At 42.2% G+C, this 10,367-nt stretch overlaps 1 protein-coding gene across 1 annotated transcript; it reads left to right on the forward strand.

Moving 5' to 3' along the window:
* The first annotated feature begins 726 nt into the window (after positions 1-726).
* On the forward strand, positions 727-8,979 carry LOC119939695 (oxidized low-density lipoprotein receptor 1-like). Its single transcript, XM_038759866.1, has 7 exons — positions 727-816; positions 4,001-4,099; positions 5,035-5,154; positions 6,184-6,270; positions 6,493-6,644; positions 7,669-7,775; positions 8,597-8,979. The coding sequence occupies exons 1-7, from the start codon at positions 771-773 to the stop codon at positions 8,727-8,729; spliced, it is 744 nt and encodes a 247-aa protein (XP_038615794.1). The 5' UTR covers positions 727-770; the 3' UTR covers positions 8,730-8,979.
* The last annotated feature ends 1,388 nt before the right edge of the window (positions 8,980-10,367 follow it).

Below are 10,367 nucleotides of genomic sequence, written 5' to 3' on the forward strand. Positions count from 1 at the left end.
ACGAGCTTCTGATTCCCAGGCCCGTGTTCTATCCACTCCTCTATGCTTCCACAATTATTATTAACATTCAATAAAGTGGTTAGAAGCTCTCACGACAACTATTATGTGATCATTATTTCAGGAGAAATCTAGTGAGAATTCCAGTAATTCAGTGTGGCTGGGGGAATCAGAGAATGGAGAATTAAAGTGTCATATTAGTTTAGATGCATAAAGGAATTGCAGGCAAAACCTTTGATCAGTAAGTTAACCAAATGTTGTCTATTGAAGGCTTGCTATGTGCTCAGAACTGTTCTAAGAGCACTTTACTTTGTTGCCAGTCAGGAGTGGCATTTTTGGGGTTTCCATATCAGTCTGTTCTTCCCAGAAACAATTTATCTGTAACCCAGGTGCACCTTTCTGGGTAACTCTAGTGGAAGAGCTCCCTTCCCAATAGATTGAATGCATTCTTTTCTACCCAATCCTGGACTCCCTCTATATGATTTATTGCTGTGGGGTAGAGCTATGGGCATCCCCTTAATTCATGGGGATCAGCTGCCATGGGAGGACTCCAATGGAAATTCATCGCACAGCCTTGTGTGCACTTCCTGTGTGGTTTCAACTAAGATGTCAGTCTATTTGACACTTAAAGTGATTATTTCCTTTCTTGCTCACTCTGCATATACTTTTGATTGGACAGACAAAGAAATATCTGCCGATACCTCCATTCATACTCATTTGCAGAGCCACAGATACATCCAGAGCAGAGCAGACACTGAAAGTTCTTCTCCAAAATGTTAGCCAGCGCTGACTCTGAGTCTCCAGTCAACAACAAACCAGGTACTTAACACACTGCTTCCAATCCTTTCATCACCTGGCTTTTGTGGGTAAGGGAATCGGAAGTTGACCTGTCCCACCGATGGAAGATGCCAGGGGTACTGGGAGAGGGTTGTTTTAAATGTAAGGGACCCGTTAAAAGGATTGCCTGTCTTAGAAGGGATCCTTTATCCCAGGAGAGTGGGATTTGGATTTCTGGGAGGACCCTAATTGTGGGTGATCTAAATCATGGGGAAATTGTGGATGGTCAAATTAGGAGGAAATGGGATGGTTTTAGTCATTTGCCTTTTCCCTAGAGCCATTCATTTATGATTACTTATCCTTATTCTTGGCTTCTTCCTCCACTTGTAATTTGTCTGTCTACTAGACTGTAAGCTCTTAGAAGACAGGGATTGTGTCTATTTTATTTTACTCTCCCAGTGTTCTGCACAGAGTGATTGATTGATTGATTGTTCCTGCACTGAAACACCTTTAACTTTGCCTCTGTCACTTGATTTTTTTCAACTAGACCTTTTTTGATATAATGATTGACATTAATCCTATTAGTGAGCACTTTCTAAGATGGATGGAGTCTTGATGAATGAATTCTAGACTTGGAAATTATTTTTTTCCTCTGGCTCATTAGTTTGTACTTAGCTTTCGAATCCATGTTTGGAACTGTGCAGATTTCTCAGACTTGTTCTGAGAGGCAATAAGAGATAAATCAATCAATTACATTTATTATTATTATTAATAATAGTAATAATAATAATAATAATGGTATTTGTTAAGCGTTTCCTATGTGCCAAGCTTTGTTCTAAGTGCTTCTAAGTACAAGGTAATCAGGTTGTCCTATGTGGGGCTCACAGTCTTAATCCCCATTTTACCATTGAGGAAATTGAGGCACAGAGAAGTTAAGTGACTTGCCCATAGTCACACAGCTGATAAGTGGCAGAACCTGTATTAGAACAAGACCTCTGATTCTCAAGCCCGTGCTCTCTCCAGTGAGCCACACTGCTTTTCTAGTTATTTATTATTTATTAAGCATGTATTGTGTGCAGAGCACTGTACTAAGCACTTAAGAGCATAAAGTATACCAGAACACAAGGAGTTTTCAATCCAAATTGGGGGACAGACATTAAAATAAATTATAGATATGTATATAAGTGTGGTGGGACTGCGGGTAAGGTAAAGAAAGGTTACAAATCCAAGGGTAAGGGTGACACAGAAGGGAGACGAAGGCTGAGAAATGAGGGTTTAGTTGGGGAAAATCTCTAAACTAACAAGTCAAGAAGGACAGAGGTATAGAGCTCCATTAACCTTTCTCCCTTCCTTCCACTATCTCCCAATCAACATCCTGGTTAACCATATGCATTATATGCAAGTTCCAATCCTCCCCTATATTTTCAGCATTTGCAAATCCAACTTTCTAAGCAATATTTCTAACTACTAGTTGTTATTTTGCATCCTCCACTATTAGAAACAGATGAAAAACAAGAGACTAAGTCTATGCTGAACTGTGACTCTTCTCCTGAAGAGCAGTGGGGACCAATCCCTGAAAGCATCCTAATTCCAGGTACAGTAATTACTGATACTAATACTACTACTACTAATAATGATAATTGTGGGATTTGTTAAGCACTTGCTATGTGCCCAGCAATGTGCTAAGCATTGGGATAAGCGCAAGATAATCAGGTCACAGTCCCTGTACTTCATGAGGTTCATTCATAAAGCAGCATGGTTTAGTGAAAAGACCATGGGCTAGGGAATCAGAGGTTGTGGGTTCTAATCCCGGCTCTGCCACTTGTCAGCTGTGTGACTTTGGGCAAGTCACTGCACTTCTCTGTGCCTCAGTGACCTCATCTGTAAAATGGGGATTGAGACTGTGAGCCCCACGTGGGACAACCTGGTTACCTTGTATCTACACCAGGGCTTAGGACAGTGCTTGGCACACAGTAAGCACTTAACAAATACCATTATTATCATTATTATTATTCACTAAGATTCATTACCAATGCTTTCTTCTTATGTATTGTTCCATGATAATATGGGGAAAATGATATCTAGTTTAATTAGGTAAGTCTATAATACCGGAACTTTATATCAAATCAAATGATTGAATGGAAAGAGAATACTAGAGCCGTTCTTCTTCCCTCTGGTGTCTCTCCTGTCCAGTTCATGCCATATTAAGCAGGAAGAATAATCTTTCTGAAACTATATTGACTTCCATCTCTCTCTTCCTCAAGAGCCTATCTATTGTCTCACACTTAAAACAAAGATCTTGACAATCAGATAGTTCCCTCCTCCATCCCTATCTCCTATCTTTCTTCACCCAAGCACATTCTCTCTCATCCTCCCTCTAACCATCTCCCACAATGAATTCCCCCATCCCTAGTTAATTGCACTGCCATTTCTCTGCCAGCTTCTCCAAATTTCTACCCTCACTTCTGTCAAAGCCTACCTAAAAATCCACTTCAACCCCTGCAACACAAGCCATGCCCACCCAGTGGATAGGTCTAAGTGCATACGTCTGATGTTTATTAATTATTTATTGATGTGATTCATTCATTGAATCGTATTTATTGAGTGCTTACTGTGTGCAGAGCACTGTACTAAGTGCTTATGATGTATGTGCACTCGTTTAAAAGGATGTTTTTGTTTGTCTGTTGGTTGGTTTGTTTCCCTGTCTCTCAAACTAGATTGCAGGCTATGAGATTTTTTGAAAATGGCATCTATTAAGCACAGACTATGTGCCAGGCACTGCACTAAGCACTGGTAGATAGTCAGGATGGACATAGTCCCTGTCCCACATGGAACTTGCAGTCTTGATCATCGTTTTACAGATGGGACAACTGAGGCAGAGAGAAGTGAAGTGACTTGCCTAAGGCCCCACAGTGGACAGGTGGTAGACCTGGAATTAGAACCCAGATTCTTGTGACTCTCGGGCCCATGCTCTATTCATTAGACCATGCTGCTTCTTGATGACACAGATTCTGTCCTTTTCCTCATTTGTAAATCCCCTTATTTCAAAGGGAGACACTGACTCTGCCCGTGTTCCTTTCTCTTTTCTCTTAAAATGGGGATTAAGACTGTGAGCCCCCCGTGGGACTACCTGATCACCTTGTAACCTCCCCAGCCTTTAGTAAGCACTTAATAAATGCCATTATTATTATTATTATATTATTATTATCATTATTTTCTCTCTTAGCCTCTCCAACCCACTCTGCTTCAAGCTGTATTGTTTCAGTGATCCTGGGGGTCTTCAGCCTCACACTACTGGCATCAGGTGGATACTTCGGTTACCAATGTAAGTGCTTCAGGGGAGAGTTAGAAAAGAAAAATGAACTTTGGGGGTTAATCAATGGATATAAGAACATCACCATTTTCAAGGTCAGGCATGGCATTCCACAGCTGAGGATAATTGATTAGATAACAATTCTATTAAAAATGGATTATAGAAAATGGTGATGAATGGCAGAAGGGTAGATTTGAGTTATATATGAGCAAGGATTTCTTGCTTATAAATGTTGTACCATGTAAGGATTTGATGTTGCTTATAAATGTTGCAAGATATAAGGAGATGGAGAGATGGTTTGTCCATCTTTAAATCAACTGGTACCTCTCTGTGCTACTTTTGATCACTGCCTGACAGCAAAGGTGTGGTCACTGATTTGTTTTTGAGATCCAAGTAGCCCTATATTCTGCATTTTTGTACATATCTGTAATGAATTCATTTGTAGTAATGTCAGTCTCCCCTTCTAGATTATAAGCTCACTGTGAGCAGGGACTGTGTCTCTTTATTGTTATATTATACTCTCCCAAGCAGTTAGTACAATGCTCTGCCCAAAGTAAGCGCTCAGTAAGTTCAGTTGACTGACTGACATTAATATTTGGTTTGGAAAATTGTGCACTGTGTTTCCTCAAATCGTGAAACATCTCTGGAGCAGATGAGGGTGGAGGAATGGTTAGATTACAAGGATAATTGTATTACTAATTTCATTATTTTTATTCTATGGAGAAAATATGCCACATGCTGTATTATGAACATGATTTTCCCAAGAAGAGCAGGCACCTTTTACTTAGGTTGGTAAAGATGTAGACAAACACTTTGAAAAAATAGAAAATCAATAAGAAGTCCACTTAGCCCGCATCTTAAATGGAGACCCCAAGTTACTATTTACATCTATGAATACATCTATAACTAGCCAGGAAGTAACAACTGGTTTGTATGCCGATCTTTAGTCTTTCAGATGCTTCAGAATTCAGACGCAGAGATACAAAACCTCAAACAGAAGCTGGAGAGTCTGCAAAACAGGACTGAGTGTCTCTATGATGACAGCGTGATCTCCGAGAGCATGCCAGGTAACTTGGAGTTTGGGTCCTGCTGTCTCTATGAAGTTTGTTAACCACTTACTCTATGCCAGGTACTCTGCTAAGCACTGCGGTCGATACAATCTAAACAGGTTGGACCCAGTCCCTGTCACCCATAGGGCTCACAGTCCTAATCCCCATTTTACATACGAGGGAACCAAGGCACAAAGCAGTTAAGTGACTTGTCCAAGGTCACCCAGCAGACAGGTGGTGGAGCTGGAATTAGAACCCAGGTCCTCTGACTCCCAGTCCCATGAGCTTTCTACTAGACCACACTGCTTCTCTAGATAGATTATGTCTCCTAAAAACTGGTTTTCAGAAACTTGGGGATACCCACTACCACCAGGGGTTTTTCAAAAGAGGTCAAATTACTCCTAGATTTTTGATTGGCTTCACCTTTTCTCCTGTTCCATTCCATTCCCCCTATCTGGCCCAGCTGTTATCAATCCCTTCTTCCTGCTAGGTTAGCCTAGTTAGATTGTGGTATGGGAGGGGATAGTGATCCTGGTAATAATAATAACAATGATGGTATTTGTTAAGTGCTTACTATGTGCAAAGCACTGTTCCAAGCACTGGGGAGGTTACAAGGTGATCAGGTTGTCCCACGAGGGGCTCATAGTCTTAATCCCCATTTTACAGATGAGGTAAGTGAGGCACAGAGAAGTTAAGTGACTTACCCAAAGTCACTCAGCTGATAATCGGCAGAGCCAGGATTTGAACCCACGACCGCTGACTCCAAAGCCCGGGCTCTTTCCATCGAGCAACGCTGCTTCTCGGTACTTACTAGTCAAGCAATAGCCACTGTTAAACTGGTGGAATGCTGAACGTCAGAGAGTTTCAAGATATCCTCTAGACTGGGAGCTCACTGTGGGCAGGGATTGTGTCTATTTATCCTTGTATTGTACTCTCCCAAGTGTACAGCACTTGGTACACAGTAGTGCTTCATGCATATGATTGAATGAATGAATGAATATCTTCGATTGGCAGAATTTACTGCCTCTTCCTTGAACTATTTCACAGATGCTTGTCCGGAATCCCTCCTCAAGGATTTTCAAAACAGAGTTAAAATGCTCTCTGAAGCCCTGCAGGAACTAAAGGAGGATAAAGGTAATTTGACTTCCAGGACATGCTGCCTTATAAAAGGAGCTTCTGAATTACAGTGTGTGACATAGGGTTAATAATTTTGGAATTCCCAAGTAGAGAGATGAAGGACAAAATACAGGGGTGATGGATCTTTAGGTGGGGATTCATAAATTCCACAGTACTTTACCTACACTGGATATGGTGATGCTGGAAATTACTGAACTTTTCTCTACATTTTTTCCTCAGGACTCACTTGTCCATTTTGCCCAGAGAACTGGTTAAAGCATGGAGAAAACTGCTACAATATCTCGGTCAAAAAAGTGCCCTGGTCAAATTGTTCTGCTCAGTGTGCGTTGTTGGGTTCCACATTTTTACAGTCAGGCAATCGGGAGCTCCTGGTAAGACAGTTACATTATTTGTCCCAGTGGATGAAAATGGACAGAGGCTAGAAGTCTACTAGAAATTAATTTGGTGGAAAAACTTAACATAAATGGGAGTTCTTCTTTGGGATCCTTTCTAGATTCTGCTTCGTTCATTCAGTTGTATTTATTAAATGCTTACTGTGTGCAGAGCACTGTACTTAGTGCTTGGGAAAGTACAATACAACAATAAACAGTGACCTTCTGTGCCCACAATGAGCTCACAGTCTGGGGGTGGGAGAAGATAAATGCTGTGGGGCTGGAAGTGGGGAAAAGCTAATAATAATAATAATAATGGCATTTGTTAAATGCTTACTATGTGCAAAGCACTGTTCTAAGCGCTGGGAGGATACATCAGGTTGTCCCAGGTGGGGCTCACAGTTTTAATCCCCATTTTACAGATGAGGTAACTGAGGCCCAGAGAAGTTAAGTGACTTGCCCAAAGTCACACAGTTGACAAGTGGCGGAGCCGGAATTAGAACCCATGACCACTGTCTCCCAAGCCCGTGCTCTTTCCACTGAGCCAGGGAGCAAGTCAGGGCAACACACAGGGGAGTGGGAGATGAAGAAAAGTGGGGTTTAGTCTGGGAAGTCCCCTTGGAGGAGATGTGTATTCAATAACCCTTTGAAGAGTTCCAGCATCATTTCTCCATTGTTGCATTGAGAAAGAGACTAGAAAATGTCCTTTGAGATGTGACCTGTGCACAATGAATTACTCCACTTAGAGGAAACACTGAGACAATCCAATAAAAGAAACTGCAATTGAGTTTCAGTGGAAAAAGATTTTAAAATACTGAGAGAGATGATGGGAGGGTGAAATGGAGAGAAAGAGAGAGCTGGAGAAATACCACTGGGGGAATTGGTTGGGAAGATCCATGGGGAACAGTGGAGAAGGCAACTGAGATGAAAGGCTGTGTTTAGGGCTCTTTCCCCCTTTCCTTCCCTGCTATGACCACATCCATTTAGGGGAAACAATTGAATTTTGTACTCTGGTTCCTCAAAGGATTCCCTGGTACCACTGGCAACCTACTCTTCCTGGATTGGACTCTCCTATAAAGACTCTAGCATGAAATGGACTTGGATAGATGGCTCCCCTGCTTCCTCAGACTTGTAAGTATTCAGACAAGTTACCTGTTCGATGTCTTTTTCTTACTGATTCAGGTCTGGGCCAAAATGATAGAGGAGCTCACCATGGTCTGAACTCATGGAAGTGGTGGTATTTCAGCCAGGTTTCCTTATTTCTCATTCTTGGAAGTAATGGAGAGGGAACTGGGAGAAAGGAAGAGGTGATTGAAGCGAAGCAAGAGGGAGAGAAAACTATATTGAATTATTCAGGAGTCTCCTTCAAGTGGGAAGAGGGGAATCGGACACAAAGGACAGGCATTGAGAAGCCTCTACTCTAGATTTTCTTATAATTCTTGAACTCTGAATTATTAATAACTGCTGACTCAGACAGTCCTAAAACAGTGGATCAAATCCCAATGCCCCAGGGTGAATTATGGATGTAGGGACTCCAATCCTCAGTCCCCCATACCTGTCTTCATGATTTTATCCATTTCTAGTCCACTTCAAGGGATGTAGGTCTGAAACAAAGCCAGTACAGGGAACGGTTTTGAAAGGTCAATATAACAATTACAAACAGAGTAAAGAGCAGGCAAGGCCTATATAGTGAGACTAGAGTCTATTTTACACATTATGATGCAAGATTTTAGAACTGAATCTACAGAGGAGATTAGTCTAGAAGTTTCCCTACAATCTTCCAGTGCTAACCAGTTCTTAAAATTGATGGTCCTGGCTTATATAATAGAATCCAAGCTAAAGCCTCTCTTTAAAGCCCTGTGCTTCCAGCTCTGGCCCACAAACTGCAGAGGTCATCACACTGAGCTATTTTTGACAGAGAGGTCTGAGTGTGTGTGTTTTCCATCTTCCAGGAAATGGAGAGAGACAAGGCCCGGACCTCAGCACACCTGTGCATACGTAACGTCAACAGGCCTGGTGGCTCAGCATTGTATCATCCCCCTCACCTGTGTCTGTGAGAAGAATGCCTGTGATACGTACTCATAGAAAGATGGGAAAACTCATGCTGTCTCTGGAATATCTCCAATTCAGTCACCTGCTGGAATCTCCTGCCCCTTGTTATGATCTCTCTATGCCTTTGTCCTATAGTCCTTTCTCATCATTCTGAACTCTCTGTTGAAATCAGGGTGACCTTGACAGATAGATTTCTGCTGTTAGGGAATGGGACAGAATTTCTTCAGAAGGAACTAGAACCTTCCCAGACTTTCTGCTCCTCCAGAATGTTCAGGAACCAATCAGAGGCCCCAAGAGCCTCAGGGCCGAAGGGTCCAGTCAGTCTGGGTGGACATTTAATAAAAAGGTTAATAAACTCTTCGGTTTTCAGAAATGGTGATGCATTTTTCATTTGTATTTGCTGATCTACACACATACTCAAGGTCATGAGTTCTAATCCCATCTCTGCCACTTGTCTGCTGTGTGACCTTAGACACGTCACTTCACTTCTCTGGGCCTCAGTTCCCTCATCTCAGAAATGGGGATTGAGACTGTGAGCCCCACCGTGGGACAGGGACTGTGTCCAACACAATTTGCTTGTATCCACCCCAGCACTTAGTACAGTGCCCAGCACATAGTGAGTGCTTAACAGATGCCATAATAATTATCATTATCATCATTATTATTATTATTATTAGGAAGGGGGGGGCAATTGTTTTGATAAGATGTGAAGGAATGGGATCAGATGAGCAGGTGGAAGGGGTTGATTTTGAGACTCTCCTGTGGCTGACAGATTCTGGGTTGGACTGAACGATTGGCAGTGGATGTACAGGAGGTTTTACATCAGTTTCCTGCCTATTATCCACAAGACTATAGTTGTGACCCAAGCAACTTCATCAATGCCACTATGAGCTTTCACAGTGATCCTCCCTTGGGTACTCAAGGTGCAGCCCAGTTGTGTGATAGCAGTTATTCAACACAGAATATTCTGAATTCAAATCCCGATTCTGATTCCAATTCCATCTTTTCAAGGGTCTCAAGAAACTCTGATGATTTTGTGGAATGACTCATTGTGGAAACTCCATTTTTCTACTATTCTGACAATAATTTTTTTCCAACTTCCCTTCGTTTCATCAGTGCCACCTGCCTTAACACATAGCTTACCCCTAGAGTGCAAGGAAAGAGTGTGTGTTGTGTGGGATGATTGTCTAGTAGTACAATAATCAAGTCTTGCAGTTTGCTGTCGAGTTGTATCCGACCCACAGCGGCTCCATGGATACATCTCTCCCAGAACACCCCACCTCCATATGCAATCGTGCTGATAGTTTCTTGGTAGAAATATGGAAGTGGTTTACCATTGCCGCCTTCTGGGCAGTAAATTTGAGTCTCCACCATCGACTCTCTCCATGCTGCTGCTGCCCAACACAGGTGAGTTTTGACTTGTAGCAGATTGCCTTCCACTCGTTAGCCACTGTCCAAGCAGAAATGGAATAGGTAGGCCTCTGCTTGACTCTCCCTCATGTAACACAGACTGCTAGAGTACTGGAAACTCTCCAGGTGAGTGTGGGGTGAATGCCAAGGCCCAAAGGATACAGATCCAAGTGCCTAGATTTCAAATAAGGGCAAAGAGGCTGGGGAAAGAGGTCTTCATTGGGGAAGGCCTCTTGGAGGAGTTGTGAACTTAATAAAGCC

The sequence above is a fragment of the Tachyglossus aculeatus genome, chromosome 17 (genome assembly GCF_015852505.1).
Source record: "Tachyglossus aculeatus isolate mTacAcu1 chromosome 17, mTacAcu1.pri, whole genome shotgun sequence".
Lineage (NCBI taxonomy): Eukaryota > Metazoa > Chordata > Mammalia > Monotremata > Tachyglossidae > Tachyglossus > Tachyglossus aculeatus.

Excerpts from the sequence above, each read along its gene's own strand:
- LOC119939695 (XM_038759866.1), top strand. The coding sequence starts at position 771 with ATGTTAGCCAGCGCTGACTCTGAGTCTCCAGTCAACAACAAACCAG. Across the intron at positions 4,100-5,034 it reads TGGATACTTCGGTTACCAAT|TCTTTCAGATGCTTCAGAAT; the intron begins GTAAGTGCTTCA and ends GCCGATCTTTAG. Across the intron at positions 6,645-7,668 it reads CAGGCAATCGGGAGCTCCTG|GATTCCCTGGTACCACTGGC; the intron begins GTAAGACAGTTA and ends GGTTCCTCAAAG.